Source organism: Octodon degus, unplaced genomic scaffold (genome assembly GCF_000260255.1).
Source record: "Octodon degus isolate 3935 unplaced genomic scaffold, OctDeg1.0 scaffold00167, whole genome shotgun sequence".
Lineage (NCBI taxonomy): Eukaryota > Metazoa > Chordata > Mammalia > Rodentia > Octodontidae > Octodon > Octodon degus.
This window is the reverse complement of record NW_004524743.1, coordinates 672,846-694,768: the sequence shown is the minus strand read 5'-3', so window position 1 is coordinate 694,768 and position 21,923 is coordinate 672,846. Positions and strand designations below refer to the sequence as shown.

The following is a 21,923-nucleotide window of genomic DNA, read 5'->3' as shown; positions in this document are numbered from 1 at the left end:
TATTAATTTCTCATCAGAAAATACTGAAACCAGAAGAGAGAGGAAACTTTTCAAAGCAACAAGGTGGATATCTGCCAATATATACTTTTATAGCAAGAAAGACTGTTCCTTAAGAATAAAGAAGAAATACATTTTCAGGCATGTAAACCTAAGAAAATTCATCATCAGACTTAACTAGATGAAATCCTAAAAAAAAAAAAGAAAAAAGAAATGCTAACTGAAATTTCTGAAGCTGAAGGGAAATGATACCAATGAAAAAAGAATGGAGAACATCAAAAATGATAAACACTGAGGTAAATTAAATAGGTTATTTTTCTCTGAATTTTGTTAAGTTACACAGTAGTTTTAAAGTAATGATTAGAACATTGTGTCGTGGGGTTTATGGTCTTCCTAGATTAAAAAATAGGAAAACTAAAGAACAGTGGGTATAAGCAGATATTTATGACTCAGAATTTCCACATTAAACATGGAGTAGGAAAATATTAACTCTAAGTACAAATTGTGAAAATATGATTATTTATATTGTAAATCTTTACAAGAAGTAAAGATTTAATCTTTCCAGTTAGTATTAAAAGCGATATAAATAGACATAATTAAAGGATCTGTAAAAAAGTAAAATACTATTGTAATAAATATTAAAGTAAAGCAAAACACAAGAGGACAGGAGGAACAGAGAAGCAAGAGCCAAAAGAGGATAGACAAAAATTAAACAAGATGAGAGTCCTGACTCTACTCATATCAACAATCACATTAAGCATTATTGGACTATACACTCAAATTTAAGGCAAATGTTATCAGGATGGATTAAAAGGTGAAGTACGAACTACATGTTATCTATAAGAACTATTCTTACAATATGAAGACATACAAGTAGTTAGAAATTTTATTTATTTATTTATTTTTGGTACTGAGAATTATCTTTTATTGTTTTATTTTACTTTTTTCTGTATTTTAGGGAAGGGTCTACAGGGTGTTCAGGGTCTCACTACTAGATCTGACTCTTATTGATCCGCCTTTTCACAGCCTCCCAAGAGCTGAGATTACAGGTGTGTGCCACCACACCCAGTCTCAATTGCCATCTCAGCATGCCCTGGGGCGGGGCCCACATGGCAGGCCTAGAGATTGAACCCCCGGCCCCTGGGCCTAGTTGAAGGCGCTTTAATCCACTGAGCTATTTGGCCAGCCCTTAGAAAATTTAAATAAGAGAAAATAGTCTGAAGACAAAGCGTTGTTGGAGATAAACAGGGACATTTCATAATGACAGATAGGTTAGGATTAGGATTCAGATTAGAAAGGTATAACATTATAAATGTTTATGTACATAATAATAGAGCCTGAAAAGAAACAAGGCAAAATTTGAAGGCTTAAAGGGAGCATGATAATTCCACAATCAAACAGCCAAGGAAAATCAGTAAGGACACAGATGATCCAAACAGTACCATCAGCCACCCTGACTTAATTAATAATTATATTATAACATATCAAATAGGCATAAAATACACGTTTCAATAAACCATGCATTAGGTCATAAGACGAGTTTCAATAAATGTAAATAGACTGAAATTATACCAAGTACTGCATATTGTGTTACCAAAATGAGCAAGAAATCAATTATACTAAAATATTTCCAACTATTTTGGATTTGAACAACACAATCCTAAATAACCCATATATTAAAGAAGAGAGAGAAAACTGGTAGCTAGTGAAAATAAATAAAACGTATAAAAATGTGAGTACTACTGCTAAAAGAGTTCTTAGATCAATATTCACAGCTTTATATGATCATATTAGAAAAGAAGAAAAGTCAAAATCAATGGCCTGTGCATCACATTAACAAGCTAAATAAAGAAAAATAATTCCAGAGGAACTACAAGCATGGAAAATAAAAACATAAGATCAGATATCAACGAAGTAGAAAACAAGCAATAGAGAAAATTAACAATGCCAAATTTTGGTTCATGGAAAGGATCAATAACATTGAAAAATCTCTAGCTATACTGATCAAGAAAAAAAATGATTAAGATCAGGAATGAAAGGAATTATCATACGGATCAGAGGTGGGCAAACTAGTCAGCAGACCAAATCCTACTCAAGGCTTGTTTTTGTATTGCTCTGAGGTAAGAATGGATTTTACATTTCTTTTTTTAAAGGTTGTGCAAAAGAGAACTAGGGGAAGAAAAAACACAAACACAAGAACATGCAGCACACAGGCATCTGTGTCTCATGAAGCCTAAAATATTTACGGTCTGCCTTTTAGGGAGTAAGTTGGTTAAGTCTTGTTAAAACTCCAATAGCTGTTTTTTTTTTAATTTAAACATGAACCAAATACCAACAAGCTTGACAAGATAGATGAAATAAAATTTCAGAAAAATCAACTAACCAAAACATATACAAGATGAATTAGAAAAATAGAATGCCACTATATTCATTATGTAAATTGAATTACCTATCAAAGCTGTCCCATAAAAAATTCCAGACCCAGAGTATTTCCTAATGAACTCTATCAAGCATTTAATGAAGAAATAACACCAATGTTACACAAACTCTGAAAGTAGAAGTGGAACTATTTTCCAACTCATTTTTACAAGATTGGTCAAATTTTAATTAAGAAATTTCAAAAACAAAGAATATTGAAGACTAATGTTTCATGAACAGAAATGCAAAAATACTTAACAAAATATAACTATATCAAAAATAACAATATAAAAATTATAACATACCATTACCAATAGTTTCTTCCAGAAATATATGGTTATTTTAATTTAAAGTGAAATACAAGTGATTATTTTAAGAGATACAGAAATACCATTTGATGAAATTCAAGATTCATGACAGAATTTTTCAGCAAAGTAGAAACAGAAGGTACTTTCCAGAGTATGTTTCTGAAGTCCCCGCTACTCAAGAAGCTGAGGTAGGAGAATTGGTAAAGCCCAAGAGTTCAGGGCCAGCCTGGGCAACTTATTGAAAACCTCTTTTAAACAAAGCAATGGAAAAACAAACAAACAACAAAAATAAACAAGGTAACTTTCTCAAATTAAGATATCTTAAAAATAATATGGCTAATAATAGGAATAACAAATAGTAAATGCTTTTCATCCAAAATAAAGAATAAGACAAGAATGCCATCACTGTACTCTTGCTTGGTGGCCACTCTGTAAAGCAGCTAAGACAAGGGTAGGTTGAGTGGGCCCAGTGATTTTGGCCTTTAGTTTTAAGTGTAGATTATTTTCCAAATGGATCTTATTTTGGGAAAGAGAGGGTTGGAAAATCAAATGTAAAGCTATTCCATTTGCAACAGCATCAAAAAATAAAATAAAATAATTGGGAATAAATTTATCAAAATATATACAAAACTTCTCCAACTGCGAAACATCACTGAGAGAAGTAAACAGACACAAATAAATGTTATTGGAGTAGAAGACTCAGTATTGCTAAGAAAGAAATTCTCCCAAAAGTGGTCAGTAACTTCAATCCTGATCATAATCTCAGCAAATGTATCGCACAAATTGATAAGAATATGTAAAAATTATATGGAGATACAAAAAGCCTACAATAGCTGAAGTAATTTTTTAATTAAAATTTATTTATTTATTTATTTATTTATTATCTATTTGGTACAGGGCCTTGTTTTACAGCTTGGAATCGTAGTGATCCTCCTGTCGCAGCCTCCCCAGAGCTGGGATTACAAGCATGTGCCACCACACCCCATTTTGGTGGCCGGCGTGGCGCACCCTGGATTCCAGGGCCAGAATGGCATGTGATACCGGGAATTGAACATGAGTCCTTGAGCTTGCTAGACAGGCGCTTAGATCACAACCCCAGCCCAGCTGAAGTGATCTTGAAAAAGAGTAAGCTGAAAGGCTCAAACTAACTTCAGCACCAAGACATTGTACTAATTGAAAGAGGAATCTACAAAAATTAAACAGAACAGCACAGAAATCTTAGAAACAGACATATATTATACAACTAATTTAAGATTTAAAGTTCATTACTACTCAATTATCAATGGTACCAAAGCAAGATAACATAAAAGGAAAGATCTTCAATATATGGTTCTGGAAAATCTAGAAATTCACATGCAACAAAACGACCTCCAACATCCACCTTGTTAGCATACACAATTATTTTAATTAATTAGGAGTACAATGCTAAACATAAAAGAATTTTTCAACCAAAGAGCTAAAACCAAATAGCTTTTACAGGAGAGCATAGGGGAATAGCTTAATGTTTTGCTGGTAGACAAAGGTTTTTCCAGAGAAGCCCTATATGATTATTGATAAGAGAAAAAACATAAATAGATCTCAGGAAATCTTAAATCTTCAGCTTATCAAAAATACCACTGAGAAAATGAATAGCCAAACTACAAAGAAAAGACATTTAAAACATGCATCTGATAAATGACTTGCATCTAGAATATATAAAGAATGTTTACAACTCAGTAGGAAGAAAACAAACCAATTCCAAAAGGAATAAGGATTTTTAGCAGATGATTCACTCAAGAAGATAAATCAATGGCTAATACCAACACAAAAAATTATTCCACATCATTAGCCACTTTAGGAGACGACATGGTGGTTTCTTATAAAATATATTGCATGAGACAGCCATCCCGGGTCTGGGTATTTGTCCAAGACATACAAAAAGGTATATCTGCATGATACTTTGGCCCAAATGTTTGTAACGTTATTTGTAATAGCCAAAAATGGAAAGCAAACTTAAATGTCCATGAACAGGAGAATAACATAGACACAATATGTGATGAATGGAATATTATTCAGCAACAAAAAGGAACAAGCTATGAAAACAAAAGGATGTGTACAAAAGAAACCATAATGCTACATAAAAGCAGCATTACACAAGACAGTAAGTCTTGTGTAGTCTATTTGTATAAAGTTCTAGAAGATGGAAACAGATATGATGGCAAATAGCAAAAGCATGGTGGCCCTGGGGGCTGTAGTTTCAGGGACTGCCTGAGGGAGCTGGGGGCGTTTTCAGGGGTAGTAGAGATGTTCCATAGCTTGATAAAGTGCGGGATTATGAAGATGTATGCATTTGACAAAACTCAAAAAGCATTCACTTAGGATTTGAACCCTTTCCCATATGTAAATTTTATATTTTTTTAATTGTGAGCAGACTCTGTAAAATACATACTGTGAATAGTACCATGGGGAAATAGGAAGGGAATGTTCAAATGGGAATGAGAACTAGGGAGGGGGATGGGGAAAGGAAAGAAGAGAAAAGAAAAAGTGAGGAAAGAAGGATAAAGTGGAAAAAAATCTTGTGAATAAGGAGGGGAAGGGAGGTCAAAGGGAAGAGAGGGAAATGGGGAAGCGAGACCAATTATATGATGCCCACGATGAATATGATCACTGTGTACATCCAAAACGTACCAATAAACCTCATTAAATAAAAAGACGCTGGACCCATAAATGGAGCAATGTTACTTTATTGGCCTATGATCTGCTAAATACTGAGGTAGCGTGATGCGTTAGAAAATTTTTCTTTTTATAATTAATATATAGTAACTGTACAGGCTTAGAAGAAACAATACAATTTGAAAGTGTTTAATAACCAAATCAGGATCATTATCATATCCATCTCCTCAGCTATTTATCATTTGTTTGTGCTAAACATTCTTAGCTACAGCTTTAAATCCAGCCAAAGATAGGTTTGCACTCTGGCTTGTCCATTAGGCAGTGTGTCCCTGGACAAACAACTTCTCTGTTTCCTTATCCGTGCAAAGGAGAGAGCAGCACAAAGCTCAACATATAATAAGTGCTCCAGGTGACAGCAAATAATAAACTGACATATGAAATTCTTTCAGGTCGCAAGGCCAAATGGGGCATGGTTGCATGTCTTGTGGCCACCGTTCCAATCAAGATGTTTGCCTGCTAAGAGTTACATGACTCTTCCCTGGGCCACTTGCATTTTTCTGAGGTCCCTGAGGATGAGTGCCCCTAAGAGTGCCCTCTGGCCCTCCCACAAGCACGTCAGTGAGTCAGTAAGGACTGTGAAGCGCTTGGTGGGTTGGCTCCCCTTTCAGATCTACACTCACCTCAGGGGTTGTGCCATCCTTGTAGGAGCGAATGCTGAAGGCCATGCCTTGAAAACCATGGCCCACCCGCAGCACAGCCAAAGCCAGCCCAGACACCGTGACATTTGCTGTCCTTCCAGAAAACTCCATCTTGTGGCCAGCACGCTCAATTATCTTCAGAATTCTGCCAGAAAGCACAGATGAAGAAGAGGCTATTTTGTTCCTGTAAAGCCCATCTTCCTGATAGGGTTTCTTAGCTGGAAGACTTCACGTTTCGTCTTAATCCCCTTCTTTTTATAGTTTAGGAATCACTCAATCAGACCCCTAGAAGGAGACAGGTGTATGTCTAAGTCTTAACTCCTCTCATTTCTAAATGTGGGAAAATACAGTGGCCTCCCTAAGCCTCAGTTTCCTCACCTGCAAAGTGGAAAGTAATAGTGGCACACATCTCAAAAAATGGTTTTGAAGATTAAATAAAATTGTAGCTTGGAGGGGCTGGAGAGATAGCTCAGCGGTCTAAAGCGCCTGCATAGGCAAGCTTAGGCAGGCACAGGGGAATGTGGTTTGATCCCCGACATCGCATGCTGCACCAGCCCTGTCCTTGGGGGGGTGCTGAGCTGGCCCCCAAAAAATGTAGTTTGGAAAGACAGATCCTTCAGGGCTTCATAGGTTTTATAAGAAATTCTGAGACTGGGCCTGTCATCCCAGCACTCAGAGAGACTACAGTACGAAGATTGCAAATTTGAGTTCAGCCTAGGCAATTTAGAAGTTTAGGGACACTCTGTCAGAAAATAAAGACAAAAAAGGAGCTGGGGATGTATGTAGCTTAGTGCACAGGCCTTGAGCTCAGTCACCAATACCCCCCCCAAAAAAGTTCTGATTTTACTAGAATGGAATGCCACCTATGTTTTTAACAGCCAGGGAATGCCATGGTCTTATAGATGCATGAAGAGAACACTCTGGCCGCTATGTAGAATATGAACAATAGAGGAGCAAGAGTAGAGGCAGAGATATCAGATAGGAGGTCATTGAAGGTGGCCAGGGGAGAAAAATGAGGCTGGAACTTCGGGGGTAGAGACAGAGAACAATAGATAGATTCCACTGGAATAGTTAAGAGAGTTTCAAACATGCGTACAGGGCTTCCTACAAAGGTGGTTGTTGACTGGCTATGAGGTAGAGAGGGGTAACTAGTATGATTGCTAAGGTTTGGCATTAGCACTGCTCAGGTCCATTTTATAGAAATGCAGAACTCTAGGGAGCACCATGGTTGGGGAAACAGATTGCAGATTTGGCTTGCCATAACTATTGCTCTGCAAATTTATTCTCACTGGGATACAATTCAAGTGTTGTTTCATGATAGGGATTGGAGTGAAATGATCCCATGAGACTATACAGTAATATGCAACTTTAATATTATGACATAGTTTCTTTTACCAGTACTTACACATTGCTTACTTGATGCAGATGGGAGGTGGAATCGTTTTGCTTTTCTGAAACAGCAGTGATTATTTGTAATATAATCTGGGTTAAGTTCATACTTATCTCATCACACTTTGAAATCTCAGCTATTTTAGACACAATAATCCTGGTCTCCTCTTCATCCAGAGGTGGAGATTCATTTATCAAATTTAAAATGTGCTCTGCAACATCATCTGCATTCTCTAGGGAAACAAAGTAGAAATGTTCAAGTTCTGTCACTGTCCCTAATGTGGGGCCATGCTGGTCTGCTTCCTTCCCTTTAAAAACTAAATGGTATGAAATGGAAATACATATCAAGATAACACAGTTTACAGAAGGAAAACTTCGGACCTCAACTTCTACAGTACATGTAGTCGCAGAAGGTAGCTCTAACTCAAATTTTTAGTCATTAAACCCTTTTAAAAATACACCAGGGAAATCTTTTTGTCACTGAAGAATTACCTTGAAATTTGATTCTAATTAAGTTAAGGCTGTTGAGTATTGGATTGAGTTAAGTAGATTCCACATGTCCTCAAATATCAGCAAACATACAGCCCATGTTTTCACAATGAAGAGGCATGATTATAATTCTCTGTCAAGAACCACCAACCCACAGGAAAAAGCAAATATGGACTACATAATAAAAAGCAATTAATTTAGATGTTCTAGACAGTAAGAACAATAGACATTAACTCGCCCACTTTTTTCTTCAGTTTTTATTATGGAAATTTTCCAGAATCCACAAAAATAGAAAGAATAGTATAATGAACCCGGTGTAGCTCATGAGTCACTGAACTTCAACCAGTGTCAATAAAAGGCTAATCTTACCTTCTCTGTCACCCACCTTCGCCCTATCCCCAAATTATCAGAAAGCAAATCCCAGACGTATTATTTTATCTATAAATATATTACTACTAACTTTGAAAGAAAGGACTTAATCTTAACCACAATGCTAATTAAATTAAAATGAAGGTGAAAAACTGGTATAGTATACATAAATATGAAATATTCAGTCTTTAATTGTCCCATAAATGCCTTTTAAATAATTGGCTTAACCTCTATGTTTAAAGAGTCTTGTTAAACAATTACTATACAAATTAGATTTTCGTTCAGTGTAACTCATATAATGCTTAGCTTCCTTGTGGTGTTTTTCTACTTAAAGCACTTAAATTCAGGTCCAGTGAGCAAAATGTGAAGGGAAACAATTGAAGAAATACTCTGTTAATAAGAAAATGTCCAGCGAGAGATTACATTCATGACACATTTAACTATGAGCAACCAACAGATTTGGGGAAAAATAATTTTGCACAAATCTCTTTTGGTCCCTCCCTCCCTCTCTCCTTCACTGCCAGCAGCAACTCTCTGCATTTATTTCCTACCTCAATTGACCTCCAACTCTATCTCCTCAAAGCCTGGGTAGGCTATTTTTTTCCTCCCTTCATTTCCTTCACTTATTTTCTTTTTCTACAAACAATTCCACCCCCATCAGTGTAAATTAAGCATCTTATCTGAGGTCCTCTTGACTGCCCCCAACCATTACCCCGATCTGCCCAACAATGGCTTAGATAGGAACCCAGTGGGCAAAGGCAGGGCTCTCCTGGAGGAGATGGGAAGAAGGGGAGGGACTGACTAAAACTGTAACTGTTTCTCAAGTAATATTTTGTCCCTGTTAATATCTATCTACTGGTAGGCAAAAGAAACCAGAAAAATAGTAAGACCAAGGATGGAAGAAAAAAGTAGGGAGCTCATCCTTGAATCTTTCCATTGCTTCTATTAAATTGTTCAAGCTTTGTTGAAAATGGAATAGCTGAGCTGACTCGTCATGATCCCTTGGGTTCCAGTGGTACTGTCTCACTTCATGCCCTCCCTGCTGTGCAGAATGAAAGTAAACAGCCGGCCAATGGGAGACTAACTACACTGTGGAAAGTAATTACAGATGTTGCACCTGGGGTTGTAGACTTTTTGCAGGGAAACTCAGGATAAATTGTATTCATTGTGCCAAAATTCTAGGCCCCCGAGCACAAGTTATAAAAGGGATTTTCCTTTACTGATGGTAAAATGAATATCTCCTCATTGTTTTAACTACAATTGCAACTAATTGGCCAATAGTTGTAATAATCAAAATAATATCTGTTATGTACTGAGCAGTTTCTGTGAGTCATTGTTCGAGTTACCTATTGCTGCATAACAAATCACTCCCAAAGTTTATAGTTCAGATCAACAATCAATTATCTTTCAGGGTTCTAAGCAGTCTTTATTGGGGGTCTGTCATGCAGCTGCAGTTGGGTAACAACCTCAGCAGGACGCATCTGAAGGCTAGACCCCCTGGAAGTTAAAAAGTGGAGCACTAAGCCCTGGGGATGCAGCTCAGGGAGAAAGTGCTTGCCTACTATGCACAAGGCTCTGGGTTCGATCCCCAGCAATGCAAAAACAATGGAGCACAGTAAAGATGGTTGTTAAATATTTTGCAGTATATTGCTAGGATTCTTCCAGTACGGTATCTAACTTCCCAGAAGAAGCATCCCAAAGAAAGTGTGTCAAAAGAAAGGATGCAGAAATGTCCAGTTCTCTTAGAACTTAATCTCACAATTGGCAGTGTCATTACTTCCAGATTCTACTATACTAAGCCAGTAATGGTGAAATTTTAGAGGTGGGTGCCAAAACTGCAACCCCAAACCCGCAAAGTGCCTACACTGCAATGAAACTTGAATACTGAAGTTTTACTTTAGAAAAAAAAACAACTCATATAGTAACATCTTCTGTCTAAAAAGAAAAACAACACATGAGCCAAAGGTTCACCACTACTGTACTAAGCAGTCACAAGCCAGCCCCAACTGACAAAGAGGGAATGAGTTGATGTTTAGCGTTTTAGAGATCAGATTCAATAGCCAGGCATTATACAGGCATTTTTCCATTCATGCCTCACAATAGCCCTATGTCAGTGGTGGTGAACCTCTGGCATGTGTGCCACAGCCAGCTGATTGCTATCATTGAAAGCTCTAAAAGCTTCAGTATCACTGCCCTATGTGATGAACACTTATATATTATCCCCTTTGTTCAAATGAAGAAATTAAGACACTAAGAAATTCTAATCCACTCTGATTCCAAAGTTTGAGTTCTTCAAAAACATTTTTACTGCATGCCTTCATGTATTTTCTCCATTTTCCAGGGGCTGGAATGACAGCTCCTTGCTGTCCTTCTATTTGACTTTCTGGGGATGGAACCCAGGACTGGTTTGCATACTAGACACAGACTTCATCACTGAGCTACCCCACCTCACCCCATCATTCATTCTTCATTCCTCACTCTCCTGCCCTGATGGTGCGATGCACACAGACAGGAAAGAAGTGTTTTGTAAAGGCTTAGGCGACTTCCTTAGAGCTTGGTACATCTTCAATAGGTGGGTAGTGAAAGTTGAACGCAACAAAGAACTCAAAGAACTTTGAGATAAGTGTATCATTGTAAACCTTGTGGCATTAAAGAGTTAAGAAAAATGATCATCTAAGTAAGAGAACTGAGGAGGTTTTCTCCAACCAAGATATCTATCTAATGCTTGTCAGCAAGATTAAAAATGAAATAAAATAAATTATTTCTGCATGAATACATTTTTATTTCCTTCACAATGTACTCATTATTTGTTAAGCTCATAACTTACAAGATGAAGCTTCCTCCAAAGCTAACAAACTTGATAGATTACTGTTTTTGTTATATACATTGCAATCACGATCCAACTGTTCTCTTACTACACTGTAGTTTATATATTATATATTACTGCACTTAATATAGACAAGACATATGTTTTCTGCAGTATATCTACATATATTTTTATGGCATCTGTATGTATTATGTATGTATAATATAACTGATAAATTAGTTGTATGTCATTTATTACTATGTATGTTCAGCTATATACATTATAATGACCATCCAACTATTCTGTTACTCCACAGTAATTTATATATATAATTACATGTATTATTGCACATACTCTATACTCTATTATATATAGTATATTTATATAGCATAAAATATTCATGTGTTATATATGTATAATATATAATTGATAGTTTATTTTTATGTTATATTAATATGTATCTTTAGCTATATTCTTCATAGTCACCATCCATCTGTTCTCTTACTCCATGATAGCTTATATATTATATATTATTGTACATACATTATACATACATATAAACATATATATAATATTTTATAAGGCATATGTGTGCATATTTATATACTTTAATATATATAGTGACTTTTTATAGTCAATTTTCTAAAAATCTCAGTGCACAAAACTCACCCAAGTTTCCAGCAGGAAAACTCAATAGTTAATTCTTAGAAGCAGTCTGTATATCCAACAGATGAATGGTATTCATACATAATAGGGTACTACTCTCCAATAAAGAAAGATTTATAGAAAAAAAAAAACTCACCCAAAACAGGGTTTTTGCTGTTATTGTGACTGTTGCTTAACTTTCTCTTCCACAAGAGAAAATTCTGTCAGCTTGACTTTAGAAAATGTGTTACTTGGAAGGAGGAAGGTCAGCAAGAAACACAGACCTCTCCAGGTTGCCACCCGCTCACTGAAAGCTGCGATGCTCCCTACTGCCCTGACGCACGATTTCCAATCCAGGAATCATCAGAGTTGTGCTTGCTTTTCTAATCCTTCTAGATATTCCTTGGCAAGGATCTCAAGTCTTTTATCGTCTGCAAGGAAGACGAGTCTGAGAAGGCAGTTGTGTCCAAGCCAATTCCCTGTCCTTACTGCAAGGTACTAGAGCTCTGACAATCCATTGTTGCTCAGATCCAACCTATGCAGTAGAGCTGTGCCCAAAGAATTGTGCAGAAACTGAAATTCTGTGACGGCAACATATTCGATGTCTGGTGAGGTCCCAGTCCGTGCTTCATAGACAACTATCTTCTCACTATAACCTCACATGGTAAAGGCCAACAAAGCTCCTTCCAGCCGATTTTATAAAGGCATTCATGAAGACTTCACTTCCATCACCTAATAACCTCCCAGAGACCCCATCTCCAAATACCTTCACATTAGGATCAGGAGCATAGAAATCCAGTCTATAGCATATGCTTCACCAAAAAAGATACCCAGGGCACAAGTAAGCTTATGAAGATATTCAACACCATATGTCAACAGGGAGCTACAAATTAAACAACAATGTAATTCCTCTATATACGTGGTAGAATGGCCAAAATGCAAACCCTGACAACATCAAATGCTCGCTAAGATATGAAGCAACAAGAGCTCTCCTTTACCATTGCTGGTAATATAATGGGGTACAATCACTTTGGAAGACAATGTGGCAGTTTCTTACAAAACTAGACATACTTTTATGATATACTTCAGCAAACATACTCCTTGGTGTTGGCCCAAGTGAGTTGAAAACTCACATCTATATGAAAACCTGTACATAGGTGTTTAGAGAGGCTTTAGTCAAAATTTAGAAGTAAACAAGACTGCCTTGAAGTGATCAATGGATAAATAAACTTTGGTATGCACAGACAGCTGGGTAATACTAAATGCAGAAAAGAAATGGGCTATCAAGATGAGGTGGTTTATCAACTGGTAGTCAACTTGTTATACCCAGCTGAAGTGAACTAGTGTGATGTTGGCAGTGAGAGGCCCACCTGAGGATTATTGCCAGCAGCACAAGAGACAGAACTGGAGAAAAGCTGGTATCGACTGTTATGGAAGCTGTTTAGAGAAGCTTTGCGAGCTGCTGGAAGCTGCTGGTTCTCCTAGGCTGTTCTGGTGGATGACCTTGTCATACTGGCTTTCCTGGTGAACTTCATTGTTCTTGTCAGAGGAGGAGCTCGGGACCTCATCGTCACTGAGGATGGCTGCAGTTCATTTTGGGGAGCTCTGGTCCTCACTTTGAGCTTCATTTTGTGGCTTCGGAGGGGCAAGCTAATGCACAGCTCAGACTCCTGGAGAAGCTTGTCGTGTTGCCTTTCCTGATGGGGACTAAGCTTTCCTCATCCTTAGAGGAGCTCAGGACCTCGTTGCTGAGCATGCCTGTGTCACTTTTCAGTGGAACTCTGGTTCTTACCTCGAGCATCGCTTCCTGGCTCCAGTGCAAATCCCTCAGCCTGCTAGCACAGATCCTTCATCCCACTGGCAGACTTTCTAGCTTCCATCACTGACCTTTGGACCTTTCCAGCCCAGATCTGTGAGGTGGGCTTGCGTGATACTTTGTTGTGGGCTCTAGGCCTCCAGCTGGACTTGTAGGAGGCATTGTTAGGAGCTCTAGGTCATCATCAGCTGGACTCATGCAGCATATTAAGATCCAGGCCCTCATTTGGATTCTTTGGCCTTTAGTGTGTGGACAGATTTGCTGCATTCTTTGTATATGATTCTTTGGGTGAGTCACTATAAAACAATCTTACAAAATGTATGCTGTACTATACTGTTTCCCCTTGCAAAAGCCCTAACTGTGACACAAGGTATCACAAGACATAGAAGAACCTGAAATGACTATTACTAAGCACAGGAAGCCAACTGGAAAAACCTATGCCTCCAACTATATGACGTTCTGGAAAATGCAAAAACAGGGAGACCGTACAAAAGATTAGTGATTCCCAGGGTTTGGGGGAAATGAAGTATGACTATGTGGAACACAGAGGTTTTTTAAGCAGTCAAATAATTGTAGATGATATTCAGTGTTGGTGGATACATGCCCTATATATTTGTTCAAACCTCAGAATGTATAGTGAACCCTAACGTAAGCCTTGGAGTCTGGGGGATACTGATGTGTCCATGTAGGTTTACTCATTCTAACAAACATATCACTCTGGTGGGAGTATCAAGAAATATATATGAGAATGCTATCAGATATGTTCAATTTGCTGTGAACCTAAAATTCTGCTAAATAAATAAACCCTATTTAAAAATCAACAAAAGTCAAAACCTTTTAGCTAGACTGACCAACACAAAAAGACAGAAAGCACAAATTACTGAAAGTGAGAATACAGGAGTGATGGTGTATGTGTTGATTGGGAGATGGGTTGCCACCAACCATAACGCTTAAAGGATAGACAATAATATGTATTCACACCAGTGTAGGAAAATTAGAACCTTCTTACAGAGTTAGCCGTGGAGAAAAACAGTGCCATGTCTGTGGAAAAGTATTCTGAAGTTCCTCCAAAGCTATTCAGAATTACCTATATGACCGAGCAACTCTACTCTGTGATGTTATATATAAAAGAAAAGATTATTTGCATACACAATAATTTGTACATAAGTGTACATAGCCAGGTTGTTAATAATACCCAAAAGGTGGAAAAATGTTGGTGAACAATAGCCAAATGTATTATAGCCATCTGTAGAAAATTAGTCATAAAGAGAAATTAACTGCTGACACATGCTATAACCACATGACAAAAAAATTAGGAAATACCCAGAATATCATGGAAACAGAAAGTAAATTCTTATCTGCCAGGAGATAATGGGAAGGAGAAATGGAAAGACTGCTAAAGAATTAGAGCTTCTTTCTGGAGTGATGAAAACGCCCTGGAATTAATGATGGTATTTACACAACCTAGTGAATATGCTTTAAAAATCCACTTAAAAACAATCCACTGAATATTAAACGAATGATATGTGACTATATCCTTTAAAAAGTTTTAAAAATACATTGAGATACCCATTTTTGCTAATCAAATTTCCCAAGACCCAAAGTCTAAAAACATCTGTTGATGAAGCCATTCTATTTTTAAAAAATGTATTTAGTACAGGGTCTACAGGGTCTCACTATACAGATCAGACTCGTAGTGATCCTCCTGTTTTCAGCCTCCCTAGTGCCGGAATTACAGGCACACGCCACCACACCCAGTCTCAATTGTGATCTCAGCACACCCCAGGGATGGGGCCAGCGCAGCACAACAGGATCGGACCCTAGTCTCTGCATCTGCCTAAGCAGGTGCTTTAATCTGCTGAGCTATCTGGCCAGCCTGATGAAACCACTGTAAAAAGGGAATTTTAATACTTTGCAAATGGGAGTATAAATTGGTACAACTACTACAAAGAGCATTTTTTACAATCATCTGCATTTTTTAAAGTCAAGATTATAATACATATGCGTAGTATATATATATATATATATATATATATATTTTTTTTTTGGGGGGGGGGCAGGACCGGGGATTGAACTCAGGCCCTCGCGCTTGCCAGGGAAGTGCTTACTCCCCTGAGCCATCTCCCCGGCCCAAAGAGCATTTTTTACAACATGAAATGGTATACCCTACTTGCACAAACTTGTGAAATATGTATAACATATTATTACAACAGTGAGTTTTTAGTATTCTCATTTGTAAGTTAAGCAAGTGCCAGCTTCAAAACTACATCCCCAATCCTTCTTATTTTTTAAATTTAAGACAGGGTCTCACTAAGTTGCTAAATTGCCTAGGCTGGTTTGTAACTTTGTTTGGAACTTGTGATTCTCCTGCCTCAGCCTCCTGAATTTTGAGATTATGTGCATGTGCCTCTGTATCTGGCATGGATTTTTATTATCAGCTACTCAGAGAATGCTAGTCTAAAATATTTTACACACCAACAAAATTTTTTTTAATGTTTTACTATTTTCCTGATAATAAAAATATAAATTGATCATAGTTTTATTGCAGTATTTTTAATGAAAGTCCTATTAAAACCTAAATATACATAGGTATCAGCTCAAACAAATGAATTGAAGCATTAGTCAGAGAAGAGATGGGGGACTGGTGGGCAGTTGGTACTCCATGCCTTTGGACAGGGATAAGAAGCCCTGGCATGCTGTTGCACAACAGGGGAGCTATACGAAACAATTACCTACTGTGTCTTTCAAAAAGCTAAATGAAATGATTTTGAATATTTTCACCACAGAGAAATTACAAATGCTTGAGGAGAGAAATATAATCGCCCTGATTTGAGCATTCTGCAATTGCATGGTAGGTACTCTATTAATACATACACCTTTTATGGTTTTGTAAATCTATTAAAATTGATTTAATAAATAAATTATGAGCAAATAAATACATTGGTGGTACACTCATGTAGGATACTGCAATTGGGGAGGAAGCTGTTTCCATAATGATAATAATAACCCCTTCAATATGTTGTCAAGAGAAAAAGGTTAGATGCAGGTCAATGTGTATGGCATGTTCCTGTTTGTACAGAAAAAAGATGGAGAATGTACCTACTTAAGCTCAGAAGTGGGTACTCTGTCAGTGTGGATACTAACTGGATAGCAAGGTCACCTGTGAGAGGGAGATGACTCACCATATGTCCTCTTTGCTTTTTTAAACATTGAGCAATATAAAGTATTGCCTATTAAATCTTGTAAAAACTAAAATGAAACATAAAAATTAGTAAAAATTTATGAAATAAAACAAAATTCCCGATAGTCTTAATTTTTCATGCCTCCCATCAACTCCACCACCATGAACTACTTACATTCTCAAACCAAATTATTATCTGCCTGAATGCTCTCTGGCCTCAGGTCAACTGGGAAATCTAACTGAAGTTTCACTAATGTGTACCAAACAATCTTACCGTCATTTATGGTAATATTAGCGAGATCCACAATCTTATCTGGAAGTCCTTGAAGCAACTTGCATTGCTTAAGCCTTGGTTTTGCCCACTGAGATTTGCCTGTTTGGATGCTGATTGAACTGAAAAAGAGGAAAGGGACAAATTAAAGGCATCAGTATTCTCAAAGAGGAGCCAGGGACCATTTTTTGTGGAAAAAAATATGTATTTTATATAAATGTATATATATCTATATATACTTATATATATATATTTGTATTTATATACAAAATAGTTAGAATAGACATACAGCTACCTTCTATTAGTTCAATGAGAAGAAAGGTCTGTACGAATATTGTTTAGACAAGATATCATGTCTGTGTCTTGTCCTCTGAATAACTACTACGAAGATAACAATATGTAGTGAATTAATTATTGTAACTGTCCTACCAACCTGTTTTGAAACTGTCTCATTGCTATTTCTTTCTCATTAAAATGAATAAAAAATTAAAAAAAAATAAATCCAGATTTTTCTTTAAAAAAAAAACAAAACAGGGGCCCGGAAGATGGCTCAGTGGAATAAGTGCTTCCCTGGCAAGTGCAAGGGCCTGAGTTCAGTCCCCGGTTCCACCCCCCAAAAAAAAGAGAGAAAACACCCAAAAAATAAAAAACAAAGAGGAGCCAGGGAGAGTGTTAAAGCAAGTAGTGAAGGAGTAGCTAGACCTTTCCCAGGCTGCCTCCTTGCTCACAGCCAGCGCCCTTCCCAGAAAATATAGATGGCAACCCAATCCTTCTGTATAAAGTGAAGAGCACTTCGCTCTAGGGTGACAGTGTGGGGGGATGAGCAAGTAAGAATGCTGGGGAGGGGCACGGCAATGTCCAGCTAACCAAGAGTCAAGGCAGCCACATTGGTCCTCTAGTTGTGAGGTTGGACCCTCAGTTTCCCCTGTTTCTAAGAGGAAATGCCTATTGAAGTGCCATCTCTAGCTCAGCATGTCCAGTTTGTCAAGGTGATCAGTATAGAAACTTGTGGAGCTCATTGGCTTGTATCAATCACCCTCTTGGGGGCCTCATCCTACTTAGCCTAGTGTAAATGAGGAAGCAAGCTCATTGCTCCAGCAACAATGGTAGGCAGCAGGGGAAAACAGGGCAGGTCCCAGCCCTCCCGGAGGAGCTTGCAATTCAGTAGTCTTGCAGTCTAAGTGTAACTTCTCTAAAATTAGACTAACTATGAGGAGAAAATTTCTACAGATAAAACTAAACCTATCAAACCACCAAGCCAGGAGAACTTATTTTCAGAAACAGTTGAACTGAACCTACCACCCAAAGGACAGAGACAGAGGCACCTGTCCCCACCCCACTCTGCCTCCTCTCCAAGCTGAACAAACTTCATGAGCAGAGCCAGTGAGCCTGGAATAACAAATGGTCTTTGGGGCTATAGCATAAGGTAAAGGAAGAAATCCAGACAGCAGGACAGAGGTTCTGCAGCATTCAAAACTATATTCTGGGGTTCAGGCTTCATTCTTGAGGAGATGAATGATGAGGTGGTATCTAGCGCCTCGGAAAATCATGCTGGCAACAGTATGTAATAGATGGGGGTAGCGGACGGGCAGAAGGCAAAATGACTGCTTTAATAGTAGACAAGGACCAGTAAGGCGCCTGCGCCAGGCAATGGAATTGGAAGAGAGGCTCTATGTGAGAGCTGTCGCTGCAGCTGCCAAGGCTGCCTGCCTTGTCGGCTGATTAGGTGCAGGCAGGGAAAGGTGGGAGGCAATCGGGATGTGGCTTTGTAAAAGAGCCCTTTGAAAACCTGGGGCCTTCTGCTCTAGCCCACTTAAGTTAATGGCATAAACCATTAACAGCAAGAGTAAGAAGAAAGGGCTGATGATTTGAAAAAGGAAAATGATAAATTCAACAATAGAAGAATGATTTAGTAAATTATTATGGCCCACCAACACGATAGCATCTGAAGTGATTTTCAAAATGATCATTAAGAAGATGAATGTAAAACATGGAAAATGTTTGATAAACCATTGAGTGAAAGGGTAAATTACATTATGGGTATGAGAACTGTGACTGCCATTGCAGAAAACTTAAAAGCCCACAGACAAAGGTTAGACCAGGAAAAAATGCCAGCCTCAAAACAACTGTGTTCACGTGATGCAATTAGGGGTGAATTTTTCCTTTCACTTTCTTGAGTTTTTTTCTTACTATGTTGCATGTATATGTTTAAGTTCAAACGGTGAAAGACTAGCAGGAGAGATAGAAGGGAGGGAGTGTGACCACACAAATGACATTGGCTCATGCCTCCAAAGACTAAGCTGATCTCTCTGTATGTGAACTAGCAATTAGAAGTTGGCCAGTACATACCAGATTCTAGTGGCGTTTCCATCCTCATTTTTTATGCATCTAGTTTGGGCTGTCTCAGTAGGGTTGGTTAATAGCCACTTATATGTCCCTTTGTATTTGGAGGGTGTTTCATCGGCTTTGCACTTTCCTGGCTCTACAGAGAAAATGTATGCATATTTTCAAGGGCAAAAGACACTTAAAATATCATGAATATCCATTATAGACCCATCATTATCAAATTGCAAACAAACATCAGCAAATAAAAGAGGAAACTATTTCCAACAGACAATTTAAACAAGGCTTTGTGGAAAATAGCTTTTAAAAGTCTCTTTGTTTAAATAAGCCACACAGTATAACCACAATGTTAGTGCTTTTCATTAAAATCACCAGTTGACAGGAGAGTTTTGTTTTGTTTTGTTTTAATTGTATACATTCTTTCAGGAAAATTCCAAGCCCCAAAGCAGTGCTAGAGTAAAACATTAGAGCATGCCTGTTGTCCTTCCAAAGTACTGATTGTTATCCATGTTATGTGCAAATTCAGGAGATGCAAGGTCCCCTTCTCCCCCCTGGATGACCACCTCCTGTTTTAATGGTCTCTGGGATGACTCTGGCTTCAGTAAATTCAGTGTACCTGCCATGACCAATATAGACAGGGAAGCTCTATTTCTGATGTTGGTGCTGAAGAACTGGCTGGTAGGCCGAGGTTGTGATGTGGGGCATTGTCACACTGCAGGAGAGCCACTCTAGGCTAAATCTGTGTGCTAACTTGCCAGTTTAGCTGAGCACCCAGTGAGTGTGTGAACCTGATCCTGAAAATCCCATTCTCAGGTGTTGACAGAGCAGCTCAAGAAGGAGCCCAGCCATCCCAGTCTCCTTTGTGGACAAGAATGAGAGGTCCCTTCTTCCAACTCTCAGAACACATTTATTGGCATCATCTATGTGACGCGCTCTGCCTGTGCCTTCCACACTTGTCTCCCTTCATCCCACTCTCATGCTCATGCAGCCTCAGCCTGCCCTCTGCTTCTTAACTAGCTTGCTGCCAAGGATTGTGTTAGGAATGCCTCTGGGTATTGTCTGGACTTAGTCCAAGTGGGGAAAAAGAAGAAAGCTGGCAGCAATACGAAGGAGTGAAGTGGCCCAGTAGCCCACTTTTCTCTTTTACCATTAATGCCTTTCTAATCAGAATAGAAAATGCTCATGGGAGAAATCTAGGATGGTTCTACATTACTTGCCAAGATAAATAGGATGGTTGAATCAATCAATTACTTAGGAATGATTAGGCATCTATCTTGTGTAATAAGGAAGCTTGCCAGCTCTTTAGGTATTTATGCAAGAGACGCAATTCCCCAAGTCTGTGGATGAACTTGCCATTGCTAACAGGTAATAACCACAGCTGGCCAGCAGCCTCTTGTAAACTCTCCGACCCTGTTCTTCCATGAGCCCTTGAAAGCAGAAAGGTTATCAACACAATAGTACCTGTGGGCGTGGAAAGGATCATCAAGATGACTTCTCTTCCCTCTGAACATAGAATTCCTAAGTATGAATGCACTATAAGTTTAAAATAACATAAGTGAATTCATACTGAAGTACCCCACCAGAGTAATTACCTAGCTTTTTCACTACAACATGGTCAGACTTTACCAATAACACCAATTCATCTTGTGTGAAGTTTCCATGTGTGAGGTTTCCATATATTTTATTTCTGATCCTGCTGATCAATTCCGTGGGTTCCAAAGAGGAGCTGGCCTTTATTATAACCTGACAAGCACAGCTAAGAGAAGTAGGACAGAAAAGAAAATATTGCAGTTATATCAACAGAATGCAACTTGACCTAAACTTCTGAAATTCTGTACTATTGCCTGAACTGGTAGTCCATAGAGGTACAAAATGATATGCTATTAAGAGGCAAGTCTGAGGAAATGATTAAAGACAGCTTTTTAGATCTTCTGATGAATTCTCTTGTACCCAAATTGGACATCTCAAAACCTGTTTTCAAAAGAATGATCAGAAACCTTTGTGTTATGTTGAACTGATTAGCTATAAGACTTCACTGGGAGTTTGTAATAATTAACAGAGAATTTGGAGTATTCAGGATTTATTATTGCAGGGAAAATCTTTTATCCTCTGGTCTCCAATTTCTTCATCATCACTACAATAAGGGAAATAGGCACATGCTCAATTAGTCTATAAAGATGTGTTCTGCAGAAGGCTTATTTCTATAATAGAACACTAATGATGATAATGATAGCTGCCATTTGTGGGGCTCTTGTTCCGCATGTTCTGATTCATTAGTGCTCCTGCTCCCATGCTACAGAAGAGGGAAGTGAACGTAGCAAGATGTGACCCACCCAATATTTCTATCACTAAAAGCTATGTTATAAAAGAATGGAGCCACCCTTAACCTCAACCTCTGTAGTGAAGTCCTTAATAGTCTAAATTCCTCTAATATTCGTTAGGAAAAAGCTTCCAGATTCACAAACTTACCCATATCTTCTTTCTGTTTCTATTTGTATATGCAGCTTTTTGAAGAACACAATTGCATTTTCTGCCAGTTGT

The 21,923-nt window shown here is 38.1% G+C and overlaps 1 protein-coding gene across 1 annotated transcript in view; it reads right to left on the bottom strand.

Annotated features, from left to right (window-relative positions):
* Positions 1-21,923, bottom strand: part of Adgrg4 (adhesion G protein-coupled receptor G4) — a 156,579-nt gene that overhangs the window by 93,689 nt on the left and 40,967 nt on the right. Inside the window, exons 8-12 of the mRNA XM_004643180.1 lie at positions 20,975-21,138; positions 19,389-19,521; positions 17,043-17,161; positions 7,479-7,695; positions 6,056-6,218 (exon numbers count right to left, since the gene is read on the bottom strand). Coding sequence (XP_004643237.1) covers positions 6,056-6,218; positions 7,479-7,695; positions 17,043-17,161; positions 19,389-19,521; positions 20,975-21,138 — 796 coding nt within the window. The remainder of the gene's footprint in view (positions 1-6,055; positions 6,219-7,478; positions 7,696-17,042; positions 17,162-19,388; positions 19,522-20,974; positions 21,139-21,923) is intronic.